The 26,703-nt window shown below is 47.6% G+C and overlaps 1 protein-coding gene and 1 pseudogene across 2 annotated transcripts; one reads left to right on the top strand and one right to left on the bottom strand.

Annotated features, from left to right (window-relative positions):
- Window positions 1–3,131: 3,131 nt before the first annotated feature.
- Window positions 3,132–26,691, bottom strand: LOC144615188 (integrin beta-3-like). 2 transcript variants are annotated; one of them, XM_078442059.1, is made up of 9 exons: window positions 26,605–26,691; window positions 26,090–26,179; window positions 25,252–25,386; window positions 23,368–23,797; window positions 17,216–17,438; window positions 15,951–16,051; window positions 13,415–13,534; window positions 7,582–7,748; window positions 3,132–6,248 (listed from the first exon to the last, which is right to left on the bottom strand). In XM_078442059.1, the coding sequence occupies exons 1-9, from the start codon at window positions 26,677–26,679 to the stop codon at window positions 6,183–6,185; spliced, it is 1,407 nt and encodes a 468-aa protein (XP_078298185.1). In that variant the 5' UTR covers window positions 26,680–26,691; the 3' UTR covers window positions 3,132–6,182. The 2 variants fall into 2 exon arrangements, 1 of the variants encoding a protein (XP_078298185.1); XR_013553667.2 differs by lacking the exon at window positions 3,132–6,248 and adding an exon at window positions 10,056–10,279 and having other exon boundaries at window positions 7,684–7,748.
- LOC145715198 (U2 spliceosomal RNA) lies at window positions 14,331–14,485 on the top strand (annotated as a pseudogene).
- Window positions 26,692–26,703: the final 12 nt, after the last annotated feature.

The raw sequence follows: 26,703 nt of genomic DNA, 5'->3' as shown, positions 1-26,703 counted from the left end.
GCTGGTTCTGGGGATTAGAACATGGGTGCCTTTGGGAGAGGGGGATGGGCAGGGGCAACAATTTTATCTACCAGGGCGCTCATACCTTCAAGAAGTGGCATCTAGGTTCATGAGTTCTAGCCCCGCGTCAGGCTCTGTGCTGACAGCTCAGAGCCTGGAGCCTGCTTCAGATTCTGTGTCTCCCTCTCTCTCTTTCTGCCCCTTCCCCACTCATACTCTGTCTCTGTCTCTCTCTCTCTCAAAGCGTAAACATTTAAAACAATTTAAAAAAAAAAAGTGGCATCTGGTCCACGCTTCTTGCATGTGGACTAGTTGTAGCGGGCTGCTTAACAACGAATAGAGTATGGTGGAAATGCTGACGTGACACGTACAAAACTACGTCACAAGAGATATTGCAGCTTCCTCCTGGCTCTCTCTTGGCTTCCGCACTTTGGGAGAAGCCAGCTAACATGCCGCAAAAACTGCAAGATCGCGTTTGTGGTTTTAAGCTGCTAAATCGTGGGGTAATTTATTATGCAGCAATAGATAACTACCACAATCCCTCAGGTCCCATCCTGTTCCGTGAGGTCTGCTTAAGTTCTAGCTATTGTCTCTACAGTCGGCCTACCTGAAGAAGGAAGGGGAGAGGGGAGGCATGCTCCCTTCTTAAATGGCACGCGATGGAAGTGGTATGAACCTCTTCCATTCACATCTGTCTACAAGATGGACAGGGCAGCCTAGGAGAAGCTTGGAGACATAGTATCTATTCCAGGCAGCCATGTGTCCAACGGGAAATTAGGAGTTCTGACTATGTGAGAAGAGGAAAACACATATGGGGGCACAATTAGCAACCTCTGTCACAATGGGGGATTATAAGGGTCAGGAGAAGCAAAGTTGAGCATAGATCCATTAACATTTTTCCTAACCAATCTCTTCATTGGCCACCGAATGATATTTACACACCCAGCACTGTGATCTCTCCAAAGAAATCATGCCAATTGTATGAGTCACAGGAAAACCCAACTAATAGAAAAAAAAAAAAAAACCCACAATGAATTGCGAAATTTTTTTTTTCTTACAAAGCTCTTTTCAGGGACACTGATAAAGAATTTACTGTGGAGATTTTGCCTGAAGGCTGTTAAATCTCCTAAATGTTGCTTTCTAAATGCTTCTATTCTGTGAGCATTCTCCCGTGTATTGTCAGAAAATACACAGCTGATGGAAAATGTCTTCTCTGTGCAAAAGTTTAGAGAGACAGCACTATGGCAGCAATCGCAAGGAACACAATCATGTTAACTGACCTATAATTTTCTTTTCACATGCTAACTATTCTTGGATAGTCTCATTAAGTGGATTTTTAAAAAAATTTTTTAAGTTTATTTTTGTGAAAGAGACAGAGCAAGTGGGGGAGGGGCAGAGAGAGGGAGAGAGAGAGAATCCCAAGCAGGCTCTGCACCATCAGCACAGAGCCCAATGTGGGGCTCAAACTCACAAACTGTGAGATCATGACCTAAGCCAAAACCGAGTCGGACACTTAACCGACTGGGCCATCCAGGCGCCCCTTAAAATTTAACAATATAGATAACCCCAATCACAAGCATTTAAAACTGCCTGTGTGCTTTAGTCAAACTACAAACTATCAGAAATAGATATTTCAAGAAATATGTTACAAAACCAAATAGAAATTATTTTTCAACAAGCATTAAATGGTTTTCTTGCACAGCATATGTTACTGTTTCCTTACATCAGTGTGAAAAATGAAAATTATAGTTGCACTATAATTCCAAGGCAACTTGCTTGTAATTGATCCCGGTGGTCATTACATGGCTGTCACTATAGAGTTCAGACTACACAGGCCAAGAGTTAGGGGATTACAAATATGATTTGATATATAGCTTTTCATTTCATTTTCACATAAAGTCCTCCATTTTACCCAGATATGTAGTCATCAGTTACCATGAAGTAAATAAAACACAGTGTACCTACAAAATTTCACCATAAAAGGTCTCAGTGTGTGTTCACATAATCCTTTTATGACGTCATGCACCGTCATGTTTTTTAAAAATGCACGTTATTTAAGGAATGGAAGACCCAAAGGCAAAGATGATGAGTGTGCCATAAAGTACTTCAACCCCACACTGTCAATGCTCAATACATTTTAAATAGCAAAAAGTGAAGTTGCAAATTCTAGAGTCTTACCCTATAAAGTGATAATGCTAATAATTTCGATATTCATCCCATCTCCTGTGAATTAAAGGTTTTCTTAGATGCCTGCCAAGTATCCTGTTAGTTGGGTTTCTTTCCCTGTGATTTTGATCTAGTACTTCTTTTAGTTTTTCATGGGAATTTGTGGCTGTGAGGGAACCAGAAGCCTCTGATCACTTAATTTGGAAAATGGATCAAAAGTGCATTTTCATTTTGTGTGGGTAGATATTTGGTTCTCTTAATATACCCGCCAAGCTGTATTCATAATCTTTTAGTAACTGAGATGATTTAACTGCAAACTTAGTAAGCCAGAAGGACAGGTAAGTGACTTCTTAAGTCAGTGGTTCTCAAACTTGAGTAAGCAGCAGAATCACAGGGAGGGCTTTGCTGAAACAGAACACCGGGCCCGGCCCCATCTCAGATTTTCTGAGTTAGTAGCCCTGGGGCGTGGCCTGTGCATTTTTATTCCTAACAACTTCCCAGGTGATATGGAGGCTGCTGGTCCTCAAACCACATTTTGAGACCCAATTCCTTAAATAAAAGTTGGGCATTTTTCCCCCTAAAGCTGGGCATTTAAATGATCCTGTCAATAATCTGCCATCAAGCCTTTATTGTACTGATTTATGCCTCCTGCAAACAAAACCTAGGCCAAACTGACAGTCTGTTCTATTGAGATTGCACAAGTTCCTAAAAAATCCCCAATTAAAAGACAAAAAACTCCAACTCTTAGAACAGCAATAACCTACTCAGTTTGAAAACATTATGAAAGTCTAAAGAAACGCTCTGGGTTCTGGAGTAAACTTCAGTCCCCGTGGTGGTCATCATTTGGTTACATTTGGAAACAGGCTTGTTCTAAAATAATCATTTTTGAGGCGATGACATTTACTCTTTTCACCCAAAGAAAACAGAAATAACAACACAGGAAGAACTGGGCAGCCTTAGGTCAATTCTTTTTGGAAAGCACATTTAATTTACTGTTGCACAATTCAAACAGAGGGGGTGGTTAGGAAGTCAGGAAGGCACTTAAGTCATTTCAACCAGGAATACCTAACAAAGAGAGGGATCTTGAAATCATGGATGGTCTAGGAATATCTGAGAGAGAAAGAAGGGATTCGTTATGTGACAACTTGTCAGGAGCATCCCAAGCTTCCCATTACTATCCACACACCCTGAGACTGAACATACATTCTCTCCAGATGAGCTGAGCACAAATAAATAACTTCTTTGGGCTGTGCTGATACCAAAATACTATTTAGATGTTCACCCTACGTGATGCCCAAACTGACTGCCATTTGCTGTCTTGCGAACGCAGCTACAGGTTCTCCCCGCATACAAAGAGTATTGGTCTTTTTTTTTTTTTAATCTTTATTTATTTTTGAGAGAGCGTGAACAGAGAAGGAACAGAGAGAGAGGGAGACACAGAATCCGAAGCAGGCTCCAGGCTCTGAGCTGTCAGCACAGAGACTGATGTGGGGCTGGAACTCACGAAATGTGAGTTCATGACCTCAGCCAAAGTCAAACACCCAACTGAACCACCCGGCGCCTTTTTAAAGCCTAGGAGTCTCTTTCCAGAAGCTCAAAGAGTCCTACTGATTTTTTCATCCTTTAAATATATGTTCTTCCTCCTTTGATATAGTGTCTTCATATAAACCATCTTATCTAAAGAAAAGGTCCAACTACTGCTTTAATGGACTCTTGTCTCAGTAGCCAAAGGGTATAGTTAGGTTCTAAACTTCTGGGATTCATTATCGACCCTCCCCTCCCCCATTTACCCCTCTACTGTACTACCATCCCTTTCAGTAAAGAGTAATCCATGGGTGAGACAAGGCTCAGTCATTTGCCCTACTCCTAATTCCAAGGCTTATTCTCAGTGTTAACACACGAATACAGAATACACATTTCAGCTACTTCTTAATGGATTCCTCTCCCTTATATGTGGATGCAAACGTGTGCAAAGTGAGCTAAGGAATAATAAACTAAGTGGAGCTTAAGTGCTACATTAGGAAATGTGACTGCTAACAAACATTGGAGAAGGGGCTCTAAGAGAGGACAGAATGAGGCTTTTTCATTGAGAAAGGTGATGTGGAATGACATCTGCTCTTGCAAAAGCTGGTCTCTCAGATCTCCCAACTTAACAAAAAAAGTAGTATCAACATCTCATGGAATCTTGACTGTATGTCTGATGCCACAGTAAATCCCAGCATCTCAGATTATCAATATTGAAAGACACCTTCCAGACTGGCTGGTCCAAACTATCATTTTTCAAACTAGAAAACTGAGCCCCGAAGGGAAGGAAGAGAGGCTTGCCTTAATTAAGGGTAAAACTTCCTCAGCTGCAACAATGAGGCCAGGACTTACATTTTCTGATCGTCAGACCACAGATCGTCTATAGCTCTTTCCTTTTTCTTGATGAATGGGGGGTGAGGGTGGTTGTTAATGTTTAGACCAATGTGAACACCAAGGAAGCAACTGCTAGGAGAAAAGAACCACTTGTACCCCTCCTGCTCAGAATGGCCCAGCATGCCCGTGGGGCCATCCCCACAGGCTCCCAGGATGAGAGAGCCCCTACAGATCCAGCAAATGGGCAGCAACTCCCTATGAATGATGCCAAGTGGGAGGGTCTGTATCCATCCCAAGTCTATGTGGGGTTGTTTGTTTGTTTTTAAATATGCTCCTTCCTCCTCAAATAAAACTACAAAATATAATGCAAATGTGTTTCTGTACATGTTCCTTTAGATTAAGCAAGCCTCATCATGGTTTCAGGTGACCCAATGAGAAAAATAAAATAAAATTGCACTTGTGGCCTCTCAGATTAAAGACTGAGTTAAAATGAGGTTGCCCAGCCCGTAGGAGAATAGGCCACACACGCTGATACAACTGGCCCATCATTCTAAATGTGGCACATATGCCCAGCAGACTCAGAGACCCATGGGAATGATTCCTTCACAAGACAGCCAAGAGGTAGATAAGTGCAATCAGCCCCATGGATGGATGTAGCACACAGAAGCACCAGATTGGGTGTAGGGGCGGGGGGGTGCCTTGGACAAGGGGCAGAGGGCCTGAAGGGTGGGGCCAGATCTCTGGCTCTCATCACAGCACTCTCCCTGGGAGGAAAAGCGTCCGGTCATGAAAGAAATTCCCAGTATGTAGCAAATGTCTACAGCAGTGAGAGTGTAGACGTAGCAGGTAAAGAGGTGATGCTGGTCTAAGGGTAACACGCGTCCTCCAATCGAACTTCTAGGGTGGGGTGCCAAGGAGACAAATGTGAAGGGTGATGATTATGAACTGGGGGACTCTGGCACATTCATCCAGGCCATGCATGACCCCTGAGTGGCCTTCCCATCCTCACTCCCAACAGAATTGCTGGCAAGGGCTCCCCTTGTGAGAGAACCATACTGGATTGAGGGGACAGCAAAAGACATAGGCAACTCCGATGGCTGCTCTTGCTTCTGATTTCTCCGTCAGCCTGAGGGAAGGCAAAGGAGATCAAAGTCCAGATGACACGACAAGGCTGCGGAGCCCAGCATTTGCTATCAGAGCTGCTGAGCGTCGGACCCAAGAACCGTCAACTCAAGGCAGAGTCAAGGCCCCTTCCTCTGGAACGAGAGGCTCAGCCCTGCCCTTCTCTTCGGGAGAAATGGCCGGAAAAGGAAAGCTGGCTTCTCAGTGAGGTAATGAACAGTACCTGCTCAGCTACGTGGGTCACCCTAAGGTTAAGCAGGAAGGATCCCTGAAGGAGGCATTCTGCGGACAAAGGCTGAGGAGCTCCACGTGTCTGGACACACCTCAAGTTTTAAATTACACACTCCCCCACATGCAGCACACTCACGCGCACACACGCACAGAGACCCACACCTCCACATACTGACATTCTTGTAACCCACCCCACTCCCAGCCCCCGATCCTGCCCCACGGATTTCGTTCCCTGTAAACATGACAGCAGATGTGTCCACAATTCTGGGACAGCCTGACAGTGAACTGAGGATGACTGCTTGTCATTAAGTGCCCCGGTAGGTGATGTTGGTGAAGGTGGATGTGGCCTCTTTATACAGTGGGTTGTTGGCCTGCGGAGAGAACAGAAATGTGTCTTACAGTGAATTCCTCAATTGTTCCCTGCCCTCAATGATTACATTTCGCCTGAAGAGTTTACCCAAGACACCTTTCTCCGGGCTACACCATCCATGAATCGCTTAGTGCTCATTGTAACCCCATATTCGCTCCTGAGATGGGAGTGGGTAGGAAATAAGAGGAGAGAGAAAGTGGAATGCCATTGTGCTGCTGTTTCGAAGGGGTTGAATTCAACCCATTACTTTTTGGTGATCCCCAAACACCTCAGTACCACTTGTAGCCAGTATCTATTTCCTGCTTCTCTCCTGAACTCTCTCTTTTGCCCTTCTCCAATTTTTTTTTTCTTTTGTTGTGACTATGCTGGCGGATGCGGGCAGAGACGAGAAATGTAGCAGGTGGTAGCTGAAACAGAGAGGATAGCTTTCACTCAAAATAATTTTAATTTGTTCTCATCTCATCCTTCCAAGCGCTACCCACTGTCATGTTAGCAGGAAAAAATAAGACCCTCACTGGGTTGCCCAAATTATTTTCTAACAAAAAGTGATAAATCCCATAAGATCTGGCCGTCTTTAGGAGTCCCATTTCAAGAAATACAACACATTCTCATGTGCCGCTGAGATTCCAGATTTCTACACTGTACGAACAGAAACATCTCAAGTTTCTTGGGACCCTTGAGTACCAAGGCCTGAGGTGACCATCAAATGAGAACAAACTTTCAGCCTCCCGCTAGACATTCATGGACTCAAACAGCCATTTTGGAAGGTCCAGAAAAAAAAGTCAGAATGTGGAAGATGAGCCAAAGGAGAACAGAGCAAAATTAAGTATATAGAAAGTTCTCAATAGATGCTTGATTGAATGCAATCAGAATAAATTGCAGAGAGGATATGTTTTAAGAGGCTGGCCCAAAGAGTCATTTCTATCATAACTTGATTCTCTCCCACAATTGGGCAAGCTGTTGAACGTCTCTGTGCTCAGTTTTCTTATCTACAAACTGGCAATAATAACGTTCCCCACCCCCCATCATTTGTCCTGTCTTCCTCAATTAGAGAATATGTTTCCTTTTGATTATGTCAGTGTCCAGAGCAGAGCTGGGCCCTACCTGTACTCAGTCAGTTCTCACCTATGGGACCTATGGTCACTGTGTGGCAGTGAGAGACTCAGGTGGTTTTCAGGAATAATAAAGACAACAGGACCATCTCCCAATTTCCACAACAGAGACTAACTGGGAAATTATGGTGCTGGCTGAACCTGGCTCCCCTAAGTACCTACTATTTCCAGTTGAGGCTCTCAAACCAATGACTTAAGAAAATGCCCAGCCCCGACTCTTACTGTGTCCCATTTTGCTCTGGCTCGCTCTTCCTCAAATTTAGCAAACTCCTTCCGGTCATGGATGGTGATGAGGAGCTTCCAGATGAGCAGAGTAGCAAGGCCGATGAGCAAAATGGCCCCCATCACTGAGAGTAGGACCACCAGGATGTCAGGACCCTTGGGACACTCTGTCAGGAGAGAGCACAGAGCAGGGACGTTGTAAAGGCAACCTGACCAAGTAAGAAATTACTAGAAATCTCTCTGAGGGAAACAGGGCTTACAAAATAAATCAAAATTTTTAAAGGGGGGGGGGGAGCACCAATATTTAAGACAGCAATAATCTGTCCTGAGTAGTTTAAGTTAGAGGTCATAAGCAGGTCACCCCCGGTAGAATCTAACCTACTCAAGTGTTTATTAAAAAGTTGATTTTATGTTAACTCTACTGGATTTAAAACAAAAGCTTGATTAAATTTTTATTTTGTTGGCAGCATGGAATAATCAGGAGATTATCCCCCTAAAACTTCAGATTCTTCTTCTTCCCTTTAAAAACATGAATAAATAGAGGCGCCTGGGTGGCTCAGTCGGTTGAGCGTCTGACTTCGGCTCAGGTCATGATCTCACACTTTGTGGGTTCGAGCCCCGCATCAGGCTCTGTGCTGACTGCTTGCTCAGAGCCTGGAGCCTGCTTCAGATTCTGTGTCTCCTTCTCTCTCTGCCCCTCCCCTGCTCACGCTTTGTCTCACTCTGTTTCTCAAAAATAAATAAAAGTAAAAAAAAATTTTTTAAACATAAATAAAAAGGTCTGGAAACACTGCACCCACAGGGCAGCTCTGGTTAGATGTGAGTAGCTGCTGTCCCCTTTAGATGGGACACATTTTCTAGTTTGCCAGACTTGTCACCACCCTCTTTTCTCCACTAAACAGAGGCAACATGTTAACTTGTCATGGAGGCTGTGCTACTGTGGGTTCTGGAGCTAGACCGCCAGGGTTCGAATCCTGGCTGACAACTTACTTTGCTATGTGACCTTTGATAAACTATTTAACCTTTCTGGGTGTCTGTTTCCTATCTCTCCATGTTTAAAATGGAGAAAGTAATAGCACTGAATTCCAAAACTTATGAAGCATAGTTAAGTTAAATATATACTTTTAAAAATTGTTTTTAACGTTTATTTATTTTTGAGAGAGACAGAGCATGTATGGGGGAGGGGCAGAGAGACAGGGAGACACAGAATCCGAAGCAGGCTCCGGACTCCGAGCTGCCAGCACAGAGCCCAACGCGGGGCTCGATCTCACGAACTGTGAGATCATGACCTGAGCTGAAGTCGAACACCCACTGCGCCACCCAGGCACCCCAACTTATTTATTTTTTTAAGGATTATTTCTTTTTTAGAGAGAGAGAGAGAGAGAGAGTGCGCATGAGTGGGGGAGGAGCAGAGAGAGAGGGAGACACAGAATTTGAAGCAGGATCCAGGCTCTGAGCTGTCAGCACAGAGCCCAATAGGGGCTTGAACCCACGAACTGCAAGGTCGTGAGCTGAGCTGAAGTAGGACGCCTAACCAACTGAGCCACCCAGGCATCGGGCTCCATGCTGATCATGAAGCCTGCTTGGGACTCTCTCTCCCTCTCTCTCTGCCCCTCTCCCCAACTCGTGCATGCTCTCTCTCTCTCTCTCTCTCTCTCTCTCTCTCCCTCCCACAAAATAAATATTTAAAAAAAAAGAAACCTGTAAAAATAAACAAATAAGTTAAATATATTTAAAGAACTCAGAACACTGCCTAGCACAGACTCAGTGCTCAATAACTATCAGCTACCATTATTACTCGTGTTCTTGTTACACCTGTTTTCACTAATTTATTTACCTAGCTCCTTAGGCATTTGTATTTGTTTCTCTGGTTTGGATATGTACATCTCTGAGGGCTGGGAACCTAATGTCCTTGTTAGCACAGAGACCAGGAAGCCTGCCAACCCAGACAATATTTTGGGTTCCTTCCCAAAATATTTCGTCATCTTTAATCCTAACCCTATTGAAAGCCGACTTCCTGTTCAACCCTAGTCAACAACCAACACAGACAGAGGTGCATCACCCCTCTGAAGACCAAGCTGACTGTGCTCTGCAGAGCTCTGCTTCCCATAAACCACAGGTGTCTGATGGGTGACCTCACTCCAGTAACTTCTCAGGTGTTATGTAATTAGGTGTTTGAATATACGGGTATTGATGGGTCTGGAGAGGTGGTCATGCCTACTTTCCACACTGTCTCCCACCTTCTTCTCTAAACATACACCCTATGCTCACCACACATGACCCAAAAACAACCACCGATGCAGACCCAAGCTGGCTATTTCCCAAGCTACCAAATTATAACCTGTCTATAATTAAAGGAGCATCTGGAGAGAGGCTGTGAGGTTCCAGTGTCTGAGTTCCCAGGAGTGAAGGGCACCAGCTCTTCCGGGAACAACAATTATGAATTCTTGGGAAGAGAGGGCTGACCCTCAAACCTCAGAGTGAAATCTCTTCAATTCTGCATGTCAGTATGGGCAGGACAAGTAGAATGTCAAGAGGTCTTCAGGCAAAAACATCTATTAAGCATTTGTCCTGAAAGGAGTAGATGGCAGGATTCCCGGAAGAAGATGATGAGATCAGCTAGTCTCTAGAGAGCTCTCTCAGCCACGGTGATGAGGACCCATCGTGGAGACCCAAGGTCAGGAAAGACTGGGCAGGGCTGGCAGGTTTGACAAAAGCACAGGAAATCCAGTTAAACTTGAATTTCAGATAAACAATAATTTTTCAGCCTAAGTAGGTACTAAATGTTGAATGGGACATATTGTATTCGACGAGGCAACTCTATCTGGGAGTGATAAGGACCCAGCTCAGCGGAGCCCACTCCACATAGTAGGCTGAACACCACCCAGTCAAGGCCAAGCCCTTTGGCAGTGCTGTCTCTACTGCCTTGCAGTGGCCCAGCCCTTCAGGGAGACCATCCGCAAAGGCATGAGTTGGGGAAGAGAATGAGAATAATCCCCTCCTATGCTCTGGGACCTCAGATGACACATTCTGCACAAAGCCAGAACCCCTGAAAATAGTTGGGGGCGGTAGGTGAGAAGAGAGGTCAAATTCAGAATTCCAGGGCAACAAGATAGGGAATATGGGTCTGGGGTCCCATCTCCTCATGTGGAGGATGGAATCTACATCAGAAAAGCTACTCCACCCCCCACCCTGGGGGGTTATTTGTACCAGCTCAGGTTATCACCATCTTTCTGCCCCATAATTCCAAGTAGTGGATTCCATCTAAGAATATCAAGCCAAAAGATTTTGGTGTTACAGCAGAAGCACCTGCAAGGATTGTTATAGCAGAGATGAAGTAACGTTAAACCCCAAAGCAAGAACGTACTGCCCTTCAAAAATGAGAAAGCACAAAGGTGCAAATAGGGCGGGTGTGGAAAAATCCATGAAACGTGTTAACACAGGTGGGCGGGAAAGTGTGAGGGGTCATGGCCAAATAATCCACATGTGCTCCCCCACAGATACATACCCAGACTCTGCCCTCTCCCCTTCCCATGTCAGCTTTCCCTTGAGTCGCTAAATAAAATTAAGGTCATACCCTTTCCTTTACCTTCCTTCTCCCTTCTGAAGGGTGAGAGCCCTGGGAAAGGCAGGTGAACAATATCACGGTAGGGGGCGCCATGCTCTCCGGTACCCATGCAGCCAGCAACACCCTGGCTGACCCGGATGTAGTAGAGCTTCTTTCCACTGTCACCCGCTTCCTTCTCCAAGCAGCCAAAGTTCTCCGAGCAGGTTATCAACATGTATGCAAGCCTGCCTGTCAACTCGAATAATCAGTCCTAGTAACTCATTCAAAACCCGTTTACTAAGTATCTTCTCTGTAGATGACTGAGCCAAGTATGGAGATATAACGATAGATAAGACAGATGGTTCGTGTGTTCGTGGGGCACGTGATCTACTGAGGGAGATGGGTGATTAAAGAAGCAAGTTAATGGTGGAATGAAGGCCCATCTAAGGGAAACACAGCTGCTCTGGGACTCAAACAGGAGCACCCAACCGAATCAGAAGAAAGGATGATGGAGGAGGTCTGAGAAGGCTCACTAGGGGAAGTGATGTGTCCAAAGCAGAGGCACTCAAATATTGGGGCGTCTCACAACTGCCAGGAGCACTATTCAAGAACACAGAGGCTGGGGACACCTGGGTGGCTCAGTCGGTTAAGTGTCTGACTTTGGCTCAGGTCATGATCTCACAGTTCATGGGTTCGAGCCCTGCGTTGGGCTCAGAGCCTGGAGCCTGCTTCGGATTCTGTGTCTCCCTCTCCCTCTGCCCCTCCCATCTTTCTCTCGACTCGTGCTCCATCTTTCTCTCAAAAAATGAATGAACATTTAAAAATGTAATAAAAAATCAAATAAAAAGAACATAGAGGCTCATGGAAGCAGCATGGGGCTCAGGACTCTCGATTTTTTAGCAAGGGGAACATAGAAAAGTTGGAGACCCACTTTCCTAAAGCAGGGGCCAGCAAGCTATTGTCTGGGAGCCAAATGTGGCTTGCCACCTGTCTTTCTAAATATACTTAGGCTTGTGCATTAAATATAGACTATGGCTGCCTTCCTGTTACAATGGCAGAGTAGTCATGGCAGAGACCACAAGGCCCACAAAGCCTAAAATATTTATTTTGAGACAGAGAAAGCACGAGTGGGTGAGGGGCAGAGAGAGAGAGAGAGAGAGAGAGAGAGAATCCCAAGCAGGCTCCACACTGTCAGTGCGGAGCACAATGTGGGGCTCAAACCGATGAACCATGAGATCATGACCTGAGCTGAAATCAGGAGTCACACACCTAACCAACTGAGCCGCCCAGGTGCCGCCAAAGCCTAAAATATTTAACCCCTGGCCCTGAACAGAAAGTGTTTGCTGGACCCTGGTCTGAAGGAGGATTTGAAGAAATTTCTACAGCTGTAGGAATCAACTGACGAGCAACCAACTGACTTAGTCTCTGCCTTCAGACATTGTTCCTTCACTCATAGAAGCTCCTGTCTACCCCCCGCCTTGGCACAGCCCTTGTCCCTCAGCAGTATCACTATCAATTTACATGTCCCTCTCCCCCTGGCCTGTGAGTGCCACATCTGCTTGATTTATTGTTATATTCCCAGCACCTAGTCTACTGGCTGATATACAATAAGTACTCGAAAATATTTTCTAGTGATTCATCGCTTCGTCTGTTGTGTAAGAGAAAGGAAGGAGACGGGGGTGGTAAGGGGAAGAGAGCTAATCTACTACACTGGATGGCGACAAACCTGTGGTTGGTCTGTGTATGACGGATGAGCTCCTCCTGCTTCCAGAAGGCTGTGAGAGCAAGCACTATCTTTTCAGTGCTCAGAACACCTTGGCTTGGTGCCTCAAAGCCAGTACTGTGTCTCATGGTGACCCTGGTAAGGTCAACACCTCAAAGCATCAGGCCTTCCTCTGAAGCAGCGAACAGGTTGCCCTTGGCAACCACCTGACCTTAAGTGGAGCGGATGCTGAAGAGTCCCAGACTTTAAATTCCTCACTTCTTAATACTGTCACCTCAAAAAAATGCCAGGATGTATTTTGTCCCTTCGTGGGATCCATATCTACCTTCTTCCTTTCCTTACTCACCTTCTTTTTCTGCCTCCTCAATTAGCAAGTCACTTTCTCACAAAGATTGGTATTTAAATATCTCCCACCCCCAGATGACAGGCCCTAACTTACCACTTGTAAGGTAGTCTTAACTTGGCTGTTCTGTGTAAGAGGCGTAATGGGTGGAAATTGCTGCCTAACGTGGCTCTCCCTCTCCCTATAGGTGCAGTGTCAGGGGCCCTGGCGGTTCACGTACCTGGCTCCTCTACCACATAGAGAATGGACTTTCCACTGGAGTCTTCATAGTACTGGAATCTGACAACACAGTCATCTTCATTCTTGTACGTGCAGTTCACTGCATCCTTGCCAGTATCCTCTGAGGAAGGGGAAAATATGGGAGAGTGAAAAACAAGGCAATTCCTGGAAGACGGGGCCATCCCCAAACCCCAGTCATGGGACTTCTGAGAAAGTATGCAACAGGAAACCCTATGCCTGACATTAGGCAAGATGCCTAGACTTGAGATGGCTGTTGTGCCTGGCAATTGCCTCTAGATGACCCTCGCTGCTGAATTTTGTCCCTCCCAGACCCTTTTTGGTTCGTATTCCTTCCCTTGGAAGGGACATGACAGAACACATGACACAGTGTGATTCAAAGCCTGGCTCTACCACCTGTCAGCTGCGTAATATTGGGGAAGTTACTTGACCTCATTGGCTCTTTCTTCATCTATGAAAGGAAAAGGATAACCCACCTCACAACACTGGTAGAGAACTAAATGATGTCAAGTGAACAGTACCTAATAGAGAAGGGTGTTCCCTTCCCTCTCTTTCCTTTCCCTCCTGGCTCAACTATTCTCAATAGTTTGTTGGCAAAGCCCTTACATTTCTTCCGTTTCTGCGTCTGATCCAGTGTTCCTCTCCAGAGCCAGCCTCTCTTCTCTGACTCCCATCACTTTTTTGTAGGCTTCACCCCTTCTAATTCTGAAGCCTCTTATTCTGACAGGGAAACTATAGGTGCCCCTCTATCATTTGCACCACGTCCTATAGTGATGCAACCAGACAGGTAAAACTGACACACGATGATGTTAAGCAAATGCACCAAGATCACAACACAAGTACGTGATGGAACAGAACTAAAACAGGAGTCTCAGAGCACACCAGACTTGAACTCAATGATTGTTTCTCGGCCTTTTGGCTAAGATCAAGTGTAGTATCAGACTTGAACTCAATGAGCCGCCCGAAAACTAGTGGTATAAGAGTACAGTGGAAAGAGTAAGGATTTCCAGATTCATTCTAAGCTTAACTTGTTCGGGCAAGTTATGTAGCTTTCCTGAGATTCAGTTTCCTCATCTGCAAAATGAAGATAACAACAGTACCACAGTTCTACTCTACTAGGTGGCTGAGAAAAAGACAAGATCATGTGTATGAAAAGATACTTGCCTAACTTTTATAAGTTACACAATTCCATACAAACAAGCATTTATCTTTATGATTATCATGGCACGGGGGTGGGGGTAAGAGAAATACTTTCAACTAACCTGAGATTCCCCTCTGGTCTAGGTAATAAAAACATCTCACATCTCTCTCAGCAGTCTTGCCCGCCTGAGCTAATCACAGCATACCGATTCTCCTCAGGAGGAAAAGCCGTCTCTTCAAACTCAATCCCCAAATCATGCCCCTCACCACCCCCCCCCACCAGCCCCACTTCTGATATTAGCCAAAGGATCCAGAGAGCTGACCCTTTTCTGTAACACCCCAAGCCAGAAGCCGACTGACTGGCTGTGTCTCACTGTGGCTCTCACTGAAAACATGTTTCCTGCCTTCGTGAGAGACAGCTATCTCAGGAGAGATTGCCATCTCCCTAGACCAACCAATGCCTAGCTGACCCAGATAACATCAGATGTGCTGACAGCAACAAAGATTATCCCCTTTTTGGTCAAGGTGAAATTCAAACTACAGGGGCGCCTGGGTGGCGCAGTCGGTTAAGCGTCCGACTTCAGCCAGGTCACGATCTCACGGTCCGTGAGTTCGAGCCCTGCGTCAGGCTCTGGGCTGATGGCTCAGAGCCTGGAGCCTGTTTCCGATTCTGTGTCTCCCTCTCTCTCTGTCCCTCCCCCGTTCATGCTCTGTCTCTCTCTGTCCCAAAAAATAAATAAACGTTGAAAAAAAAAAAAATTAAAAAAAAAAAAAAAAAAAAAAAAGAAATTCAAACTACAATGACTGCAGGCAAGAGTTTTGCTCACCACTGTATTTTTATCTGTCTTATTCTAGGAAGGGCTCCAGAGAGCCAAAAAAGGCTACAGCATTATGATTTTAGCTAAAATCCATAAGGGTGAAGGTTTCCCTCCAAACCAGCAGAGCAGTATGCCTGGGCATTGCTGAACACTCTCAGTTAAGTAAACTCAGTAAATGGTTACTAGCCTCCTAAACTGACATCACCTAGCCTAGGTTTCTTCATCCGTAAAATGGGATGCATTGTCTTCCTCTCCCTGGGGAGGTCAAGTTAGGGTTGATTTCTACATACTTTAAAAGTTATCTGTAGGGTCTTGCTGAGTCTGTGGGTGCCGGGAAGCAGCAGAATGGGGAGGGACTGTGGAACAAATTAGCAGAGGGCACAAGAGGACTCAGGGAAGCTGGCCTTTATTAAGTGCCTAGTGTGCATCAGGTCTGTACAACATGCCTTTGAGGCAGGGATTACTCTTCCATTTTACTGATGAGACATAGACACGTTTTGGGATCAACTGAAAACTTCAGCAGCCGCATATGTGCACAATTCTAAGACATGCTGAGCTTACTGAGCTCCTTCACAGGCTCAATCTCATCACGACAGTAACGGCTGCAGGTATTTTCTTTATGTAGGTCTCCTCGGTCAAATTTCTTACACTCCACACACTTCCTAAAAGAGAGACGACACAGAGATTAAGACAAGGGAGGAGAGGGACGCCTGGGTGGCTCAGTCAGTTAAGCATCCGACTTCGGCTCAGGTCATGATCTCGCCGTCTTCGAGTTCGAGCCCTGTGAGTTTGAGCCCTGCGTCAGGCTCTGCGCTGACAGCTCAGAGTCTGGAGTCTGTTTGAGATTCTATGTGTCCCTCTCTCTGCCCCTCCCCAATTGCACTCTGTCTCTCTCTCTCTCTCTCAAAAATAAAGAAACAAAAAAGACGAGAGAGGAGCAAACCTACGTGTGTGTCAGTCCAGCTCTGACATCCACACACCAGAAAGCTGCCCCACCTTGGAAAACAAACACCGAAACAAAAACCCCTGTAAGACAATTCTGGGGGACCCAGAGGGTCGGGTCTGGAGTTCAGGGGTGGGAGTTCCTCCTCACCCAGAGGCAGAGCCTGGCAGGCAGAAGGCCCCAGTCCCCTCATTAAACTTCTTCATGTCCCATCCGAGAGTGTGACAGGAGGTAAGGCGTGTGCCACTTCGAGGAGCCTTAAAGGCAGAACCGGTCATGTAATCTGGGGACCCAGCACAAAAGAAGATGTCAGGCCCCTTGTTCAAAAATCCCTAAGCATTACAAGACAGTGCCAGCAGAGCGGTAAACCAAGCATGGGGCCCTTCTAAGCACAGGGCTCTGTACAAATGCACAGGTTGCATGCCTATGAGCCCAGCCCTGCTGAAAGTGGCAAGAGAAATGGCAGGAGCTTCCCCTGACCCCAGATGAGTGGAGTTTGTACTAGCGAACATCTCCTGTTTCACAGAATCCTTCATAACTCCAGCCCAACTCTCCCACACGATCGGAACATGAGAACGTTCCCCAGAAGTTCCCTGGTTTAGCCTTCCTCCCAACTCAGGGATTCAGGATGCCATCCCAGGAGAGGGGTTTCTCCAACTGGAGTCCAGCGGGTGCTACTTTGGCCCCTGCATGGTTGGCTCTCCCTCCCTCTTTGCCCAAACTTTTCCGTGGGAAGAGGAAAGCTAGCCTCTTAGCTGCAGCGGACGCCTCCTCCTGAAGCTTTGGTGAGTAAGAACCTGGAGGGTTGGGGATTCTAGCCTGGGGGACCCCCTCCCTCCTTCTAGCACCCGACTGGCTCCAACTCACTTCTCTGCCCACTCACTTCTTAAAGGTGCAGGCGTCAGGGCAGGTGGGGCACTTCTCACAGGTGTCCCCGTAGGAGCCGGGCTGGATGCACTTGCAGCTGCCGCACTTACACTCGCCCCGGCCGCTGCACAGCAGCCCGTTGCTGGACATGCAGGTGTCGGTGCGCGTGGTACAGTTGCAGTAGAAGCCGGTCCAGTCGGAGTCACACAGACAGTCCCCACAGCTGCACTGGCCGTGACCTGAAAGCACACAGCCCGAGGGGGCGGGCAGCAGGTGAGGGGCCCCAACCCGTGGCTCAGCCTGCTCTCCAGCTTTACCCTCATCCACCCTCCTCCCACGGCCACTCATTAACACCCCACGGAAGCGTCACCACCTTCTATCCTTCTAGCCTCATGCTGCTAGCTCTGCCTTGACGCCCTTTCGTCCTGTGATCGCTACCAAACTCCCACTTACCTTTCGAAGCTCAACTCAAAAGTTCCTTCCCCTCCATAACTTTTTCTGACCTCCCCGGAGCAAATTGTCTACTACGTGTTCTCCCAGCACTTACATATGCCTCTATTTTAACCCTCATGACCAGCCCATTTGCTTGCCTATCTGTTTCTCTTTCTAGATTTTGAGCTCCACAGTGAGAGAGGACATATCAATTTGTCCGTCGGCAGGGATTAGCGTAACGTCTGAAATACAGTAGGCATGCAATTAATGTTTCTTTATCCATTTATGCAACAAATATTTATTGAGCTCACACTGGGCACTGGAGATTCGGCAGTGAATGAGACAGGAAAGGTCCCTATTACCGTGGAGCTTGTGTCCTAGTTAAGTTCCTGGGTAGGGTGCCTGGTGGCTCAGTTGGTTAAGCATCTGACTCTTGATTTCAGCTCAGGTCATGATCTCACGGTTTGGTTAGTGAGGTCAAGCCCTGCATCAGGCTCTGGGCTGACAGCCTGGAGCCTGCTTGGGATTCTCTCTCTCCCTCTCTCTCTCTCACACACAAAATAAGTAAATAAACATTAAAAAAGAAAAAAAAATCCTGGGAACCACACACACATTCACCAGCATGTGCCCTGTGTTGTATCATCACAGTACTGCAGAGAGCCATCAGCCCTAGTAGGAAAGACCTACTCACTTTACTGCATGAATGTAGGAATGGGAAAGAGAGATTGGGGTAGGGGGTAGATTGGTTAAATGCAGGTGTTAACTCTCAGTGCTACATCCCCCTAATCACTTAACAAGGCTTGAAAACTTGGCTCTCCCAAACTCAGAAGAAAGGGTGACTCATTCTCAAGGATTCCGAATCAGGAAGAAGTGGATGAATAATAAAAATCTGACTGTTAATCAGAGGAAAGGCAGGGAGCCAAGGGGAAGTAACCTCAACGGGTCTCAAAATCATGTCACTGTGTGAGCGGATGGGCCCCAAGATGGTGGAGGAGAGCGAGGTGCATAGGCTCAAACAGACACTAGCTGGCATCTTCTGCTCCCCAGGGACCCCAGTGGGTCTGACTAGAGGCCCTTGGTCAATGAGTCTCTCTGCCAGTGATCCTAGCACCATCCTCTATTCAAGACTCAGACACACCTTTGCTGCCTTGGAAAGAGATGTCTGCTTCTTTCTGGATGGCAAACATAAGGTCAGCTGCCCCAGCTCCAAATATCTGGAGAGTAGAGCCCGCTCCACCCGGAGGCAAAGGGAATGGTCTTGTGTAACCTTTGTCCACCAGTCATTGGCCCAGGTCTGAGGGCAAGACAGCTCCTGTCAGCTGAAGATAATTCCAAGGAAGGGGCAGCTGTGAGCCATTATCAGCAGCCCTAACAGCAGCTGGAGGGGCCCCACAGTGTCTACTACAAGCAGCTTTCAGTGATGGCTCCCGAACAGGGAAAGGCAGACGCCACAGAGGTCTGGCAGCACCCGGAGGCCTCCGCCTCCTCAGAAACCCTTGTCCCATAGTGTTTCCTTTGTGAGGCCAAACAAAGTAACCTTTGAGAAGATGGTCTGCCAGGCCAGCCACGGAGCGAGGCTGGAAGTAGAGTGGCGGGCCGGAGCCGGCAGGCCGAGCCCGAGCCCTGGCAGGGTCAGCCCTCAGAAGGAAGCTACAGTGCGGTAATGTCACAGGACTGGCATCCCTCCAGCAAAAGGGTGGCTGAGCCTGGGTTCACAGCAAAGTCAGAGGAGGAGGGTGAGAAATGAAGAGAGAGTGTAAGAAAGAGGAGGGAAATAGAAAAGAAGGCAGCAGGGGAGGGGTGGAGATGAGGGAGGGGGAGGGGTAAGGGAGGAGCAAGTATTTTAGGTCAGAGGGAATGACCTCTCCCTATAGAGCGTGACTCCCAGGCCGATGTCAGCCCCACTCCTCCCTGCCTTATGAGCCGACCCTTTGTCTGACATCCTACTTCCTCCATGAAGCCACCCAGGCCTCCTCTGTTCACACTGGGTCTCTCTCCAGGAGACTCCTATAACATTCCCCAGGGACAACTCACTTCTTTTCTTTAATTTTTTAAAAATGTTTTATTTATTTTTGAGAGACAGAGTGAGAGTGGGTGGAGGGGCAGAGAGAGGGGAAGACACAGAATCGGAAGCAGGCTCCAGGCTCTGAGCTGTCAACACAGAGCCCAACGCGGGGCTCAAACTCACAAACCACGAGATCATGACCTGAGCCGAAGTTGGACGCTTAACCAACTGAGCCACCGAGGCGCCCCAAGGACGCCTCACTTCTAAGATCTGGCACGTTCTGCCTCATGTTGTGAATTATCCTCAGGTAAGTTAATTAAGGGCAAAACTGTCTTATTCATGCCTCCCTATCCCACAACACTACAGCACAGAACCTGGCTCAGGGGTGTCTGATCAATCTATGCTCATGGATGTCCCTCGGGGAGAAGGATGAGTCCCTCGGGGAGTCCCTCGGGGAGAAGGATGCACTCCCTGATGTTTCCGAAGGAAGTGCTGATAACAGATGACCACAAAAGACCATGCCTCCAGCGGGGAGGGGGAAGGCCAGAGGCTGGGGAAATGGCTAAGTCATAGCATGCCCCCCTCGTGAGCCACTGCTTGCAGCAAAGAACAGACCAGGCCAGCAGCCCAGGGAAGAGACAATGGTGAACTGGTCTACAAACTGAGTGGTCAGGAATCACGCATGCCCCCTGTTCACCCGTGTGGACTGAGCGCCTGGCACAGAACAGGTGCTCAATAAGTGTGTGTCCCTGAGCATCCGTCACTGGGGAGTGTGACGGCAGCACCACAGGATCCAGACCTGCAGCCAGTAGGCACACAACACCCGGGCTGGCAGTGGGGGAGGGAGGCCTCTGAGCTGCTGCCTGGGGTTCCCTCCTGAATTGGGTGGAGCGCATTGCTGACGAGCTGTGCTTGCACCAGTGAGAGGCAGGAAGCAGGCTGCTGAACCCGATGGCTTTGTTTCGCAGCATCGGTGGGGCCAGCAGCTGAAGGAAACACACTCTGCCCGCGGTCCCTCCCACCCTGCCTCATACCAGACCAGGAACCAGGAGGCTTGGAGGACAAGTGGCCCTCCCTCTGTCCCTGGTGCCCCCAAGGGGCTATCTGTAGGCCTCACGTAGGACAACCCTCTTCCCCTCAGCCCCACCCTACTCCCCGTGGTCTCCCACATCAAACTTACCATTCCTTTTGGTACTCTGAATATGATGTAAGTACTATTCACTAGTAAAATGAGCTGAAATGCCTCCCTCGCCCTCTAATTCAAACTGCTGTTGGGGGGTCCGTGCCTGATCTCTTTCTCCCCTAATCTCCCTGCTACCATTTTTTTCCAATCTCTGTCAAATTTTGCTGACATGAATAAAGGAAACAATGTTGTAGATAATAAAAAGAAGTCTTTTTTATGTGACTTGGGCATGTTTTAGAATGACATAGATTTATGGGGCACCTGGGTGGCTCAGTCAGTTAAGCCTCCGACTTCAGCTCAGGTCATGATCTTAAGGTTTGTGAGTTCGAGCCCCATGTCGGGCTCTGTGCTGACAGCTTAGAACCTGGAGCCCACTTCGGATTCTGTGTCTCCCTCTCTCTCTCTCTCTCTGCCCCTCCCTCACTCATGCTCTGTCTCTGTCTCTCTCTCTCTCTCTCTCTCTCTCTCTCAAGAATAAATAAACATTAAAAAAAATTTTTTAAGTTTTTTTAGAATCAAATTGTTTTTTTAACATTTCTTATTGAGAGACAGAGACAGAGCATGGGCACAGGAGGAGCAAAGAGAGAGGGAGACACAGAATCTGAAGCAGGCTCCAGGCTCTGAGCAGTCAGCACAGAGCCTGACGCAGGGCTGAAACTCACAAACTGCAAGATCATGACCCGAGCTGAAGTAGGATGCTTAACCAACTGAGCCACCAGGTGCCCCCTTTTTAATTTTTTTTTAAAAGAATGACATAGATTTACCTTTCTAATCAAGTTTTCATATACATATATATACATATATATATATATATATATATAAATTTTAAAGTTTATTTATTTGAGAGAGAGAGCGAGCTCAAGCAGGAGAGGGGCAGAGAGAAAGGGAGAGAGAATCCTAAGCAAGCTCCACAGTGTCAGGGAGGAGCCCATCGTGGGGCTTAAACTCACAAACCCTGAGATTGTGACCTGAGCCGAAATCAAGAGTCAGTTAACCATCTGAACCACACTGGCAGCCCTTTCTAATCAAGCTTTCTTAAAGGCAGATGTTAAAGTGAACATCTGGTTGGATTAGTTCGGCTCCTTTAAGCCCCATTGCAAAGGAAGCCAATCTCCGCCATAGATTTGATCACCAAAGAAGCCAATTATAATCTGTGTTAATTAACCACACAATACACCCATAAACCAATCCTAAACAACTTGCAAATGTCTTTGATCTCTCTGTCACAAGAGGAGACATGTGCTCAGAGACCATAATCCAGCGAAAACCTATCCCCAGTGCCCCAGGAACTACTCAGGCTGCCTAGTTGCCTCTGCAAGTATTGTCAGCACATACAGACGACATTCACATTAGTTCCACTTGGTCTAGCTGGGGAAGTAGCCTAGGAGCAGTCTTTAGGGCAAGGAAAGACCAGGTTGAGATTTTCCGTGGGCCTCAAGACTTTACTGAATTTTGTAATGAGAAGGACAAAAAGTATCCTGCAGGTAGAAGGAGCCAAAATCGTAACCCCCAGTTTGCAGGCTGGGCCTCTCAATGGCAATCCTTTCCCATGTCTGTGCTGTCCAGCATGCCACGAGCCACGTGGAGCTCCTGAGCAACAGAGGAAATGAATTTTTCATTTTTCATTTATTTTTTACATTTTTTTAAGTTCATTTGAGAGAGAGGAAAAAAAAAAAAACCTCCAATGGGGGAGGGGCAGAGAGAGAGAGAGAATCCCAAGCGGGCTCTATGCAGTCAACACCCTGGCAGTGCAGTCAGAGCTTTAACCTACTGAGCCACCCAAGCGCCCCTCATTTTTCATTTAACTTAAATTTATTTAAATTTTATTTAAGTTATAATTCAATGTGACTAATTTACAAATAAATAGCCACACGGGGCTACTATATCTGACAGCACAGATCTAGAATCCAAAACGTTATAGTGCCAATAGCGATAACAAAATAGTGCCAGCATGTAAAAAGAGCTTATGATTTTCCACTCATTGTTCCGAGTGTATTGGCTGTTAAACGTGCTCCATTGCCTTGCTTTTTTACTATTTTCCAAGTCTTGTCATGAAAAGACAAATTCATGTAAAATAATTACTACCAACTTTACTACGCATTCTGATACCATGCAGTTTCCGAATCTGTAACTACTAAAAATCTAATTACCAGCAGCCAGAGATTTTTTTTTTTAACCTAAAAAGGGAGTTGTTCCGCATCCTTGAAATGATCAAGAGCCAGTGATTTAAAGTATTAGCAGGATGGCAGGTGGAAGAAAAGAAAATAACGGTCTTCACCTTCAGGCTCCCCCACTCGTTCCCATGCTCCAGGAGAGCAGAGGCTCCCTTCCGCTGTGTACCCCAGGAGCAAGGACGCGGGGAGCAGAGCGGAATTACAGAGAACCTCCTTCCTGTCTTCTGCCGTTGGAGTGGAAGGACCATCCACGCGGCTCTGCCTGCTGGGCCTTCCTGTGCCCACCTAAGCCCCGGCCTAAGTTTCCAGAGGCTGTGGATGTGCGAGCGAGCGTGCGCGGGTACAGGGGCGGGAGGGTGTGCAGTTTCACTCACCTGAGCACATCTCCCCCTTATAGCGGACGCAGGAGAAGTCATCACACTCGCAGTACTTGCCCGTGATCTTGCCAAAGTCACTGCTGTGGCAGACGCACTGGCCACACAGGCACTCGCCCCGCTGGCTGCAGGCGGGCTGGCCCTCCCGGGGGCTGCACTCTTCCTGCTGCGAGGGGCGGTAGTCCTCTTCGGAGCACTCGCACTGGGACCCCAGCCACCCGGGCCCGCAGCGGCACACCCCACACTCAAAGGTCCCGTTGCCATTGTTGCAGCGGCGGCTGTAAGGCTCAGCATGGGCCTGGCACGCACAGTCACAGTCGAAGGTGACCTGAACGGTGAGGCTGTCTTTGAAGCCTACAGGCTTGATGGTGAAGGACTTCTCCCTCTCCTGCGGGCAGCCTCGCACCTTGGCCTCAATGCTGAAGCTCACCTGGGTGGAAAGGAAGACCGCATTCAAACACAGGCGCACCCTGTTATCACTCCAGCCCTGGAGGGAAAGAAGCCCCGCCCTGCCCCGCCCTGCCCCGCCCTGCCCTGCCCGGGAATATCCAAACTGGGTGTCTCATCCCCCAGCAACCTGGAGTTCCTCAGCCTCCAAATGACCAAGGTCTGCAAAGCAAAAAGAAAAGCCTGGGGACAGTTGTCCAGTTGTATCTGGTTGGGTGCACAGACATAATTTACAGTCAGGAGAGAGGTTGGTTTTGGTTTTTTTTATATATATATCTATTTTTTGGGAGACTGCAAGTGGGGGAAGGGCAGAGAGAAGGACAGAGGATCTGAAGCAGGCTCTGCGCTGACAGACTGACAGCAGTGAGCCTGAGGTGGGGCTCGAACTCACGAACTACAAGATTATGACCTGAGCTGAAGTTGGATGCTCAACCAACTGAGCCACCCAGGTGCCCCTGGATATGTGTGTGTGTGTGTGTGTGTGTGTGTGTGTGTGTGTGTTTTAATTCCACCTGTGAAATAAGCCAGCTCAAGCGGAACAGAACCTGTGATCTTATAAAAATTCTTCTCTGGCCAATGAAGCCAGCTGGACTGATTATACACAAGGTCAGTCAGCCAGACACACAAAGCACTATATGGCACCACACGATGCCACACAGTGACCAAAGGCTCAGGATCTACTGTTTAATTTCCATATAGTACATCATCACTTGTGCAGTCAAACACCTTTCCGGCCAATATTTCTTAGACAGGATATGTGCACATGTTCTAGAATATAGATAGGTGTACGGACAGATGGATGGACCTAGATACAGAAATGATAGAGATACAGGTGATACCGGTGATAGAGATATAGCTATCCCCCTTTCTGCTTCCCTCCCTCTTCACCAACCCCTCCCCCCATCGGCAGAAGCAGAAGAGAACCAGTAAGGAAAGAAAGCCATAGAGGCCACAGAGGGACCTGAGAGGCAAAATGAACATTTGCGTTCTGGAAGTCTATGACAGTGGGTATTTGGTATTTTTGCCTGTTCCATTTGCTGTTGAATCTCCAGCAGCGAATGATGCCTGGCACAAAGTTGGCGCTCAGCAACTATCGGTAGATGTGACTGCCATTTCACATTGTAGAGGAAAGACAGGTATTACCTTAGGGGAGGCTGGAGACTGGGCCAAAGGTAAGAAATATTTTCATTTGCAATCAGCTGTGCATAAACAAACAGAGGTAAGCTAAACGCAAGTTTTTTAAAGATCTCCACGTAGCGGAGAAGTTTAGACAACAGGAGTCAGAGGAAAAGGTTGGCAGCTCCGTTATATCCAACTTGTAATGACCTTCGGGAAGAAGGTGCAGGGGAGGAATGGAAGGGTGCCCACAGACGCTCAGGGGCAAAGGCCAGGGCCAGAGCTGAAGCTTCAGCCCCTGCCCAGCCCAGCCCACCTCACCGTGTCTCCAATCTTGAGTCCGACACAAGACTTGAGCCCAGGGATGACCTCGTTGTTGAGACAGGTGGCGTTGAAGGATAGAGACAGCTCCTCGGGGAGGTCCCGCACTTCCAGCTCTACTTTAGAGCGGATTTTCTGAGCAGAAAGGGGGCAAAAGAAGGTTAAGGAGATGAGCTGAGAGGAAGTAGACAGGAACCAATTCCACCCCAAGTAAAATACCAGGTGGCCATGGACTCACCGCGGCAGTGCTGGGTGCTGGGGTTTGCTTAGAAGCTGCCAGAGGAGAGCATCCTTAGGAGCCTATTTCTTACAATATTTCCTGCCCAAGGTCTGCTCCTCTCTCTCTCTCTGTGCCCCCTGGTGTCTAGTTGAATCTGGGTAAAATCTAAACCAGCCACACCCTCCTGCAAGCCTCAGAGACATGCAAAAAGGGAGGGCTAGCACTGGTCACCTTGGATAGTAGCTTTTTTTACCTAATTTTTAACCAACCTCATCTTCCCCTTGGCTCAGCTCCCTCTTCTCTCTATTGTTGGAGCCCTATCCCTCACCCTGTCCTTCCTCATCACCACCCCCAACCTCTCTTTCCTTTCCACCTTCTCTAAGCTCTTCCACCCACTGCTCCTGACACTCCCTGGCAATTCTTTCTGAGCCATTTCCCTCTCAGAAGGCTGCATTCCTCCCAGTGCTGGCCACCAGCCAGCCTCTAGAAGAATAAGAGGAAGGCAGTGAAGGCTGCATCGTGGACTCACATCCAGGACTCCAAAATCTGCGTTCCCTCCTGGGGAATGCCGAGTGAGGTGGATTCTTAGCAGACCCAACCCCAGTGCGAGACACTTACCCCATAAGCATCAACAATGAGCTGAAGGACGTTGCTGGAATTGGCAGACAGAACCCCCACTGTCGTCCCTGGGATGAGCTCGCTATAGTTCTAGAAGGTAAGACAGAGAGATGTACAAGGCTGACTAAATGAAGAGGGTGATCTCAAAAGCCCTCCCCAAATCAGAATGAGGGTCTTGAAACGAAGATTGAGGGAAGGATGGGATATTTTACTTGTCACTTCCAGGAACAAACCTAGCAGTTTTGCAGCCCTGAGAAAAATTATAAAGAACTTCTCACACCCCTCTCCCCCAATAAATTACTCCCCTCCAGCACCACAAACACCAACACACCCATCCCGTGAGGTTCAAGGTTGGAGGAGAGAGACCATAAAAAGGAGCCATTTGCCCCTGGGAATAGGCTGGAGGAGGGGCTTTCCTGGTTGGGAAGCATGGCCCGTGCTAGTGTGCCTGGGTTCCCAGAGACGGCTCCACCCAATACAGACCCCACTCCCGAAATCCCTGAAGGCACAGTCACCTGGTAGAGACTGACTACATTTTCCGTTACAGCAAAGATCAAATTGATGTTTTTCTGGGATAGCTTCTCGGTCATCAGCCCCAGAGAGGGATACTCCTG

The sequence above is a fragment of the Panthera onca genome (genome assembly GCF_046562875.1).
Source record: "Panthera onca isolate mPanOnc1 chromosome E1 unlocalized genomic scaffold, mPanOnc1 haplotype 2 h2.Chr16_ul_8, whole genome shotgun sequence".
In the NCBI taxonomy this organism is placed as follows: domain Eukaryota; kingdom Metazoa; phylum Chordata; class Mammalia; order Carnivora; family Felidae; genus Panthera; species Panthera onca.
The sequence above is the reverse complement of the archived record's forward strand: the minus strand, read 5'-3'. Positions and strand labels throughout refer to the sequence as shown.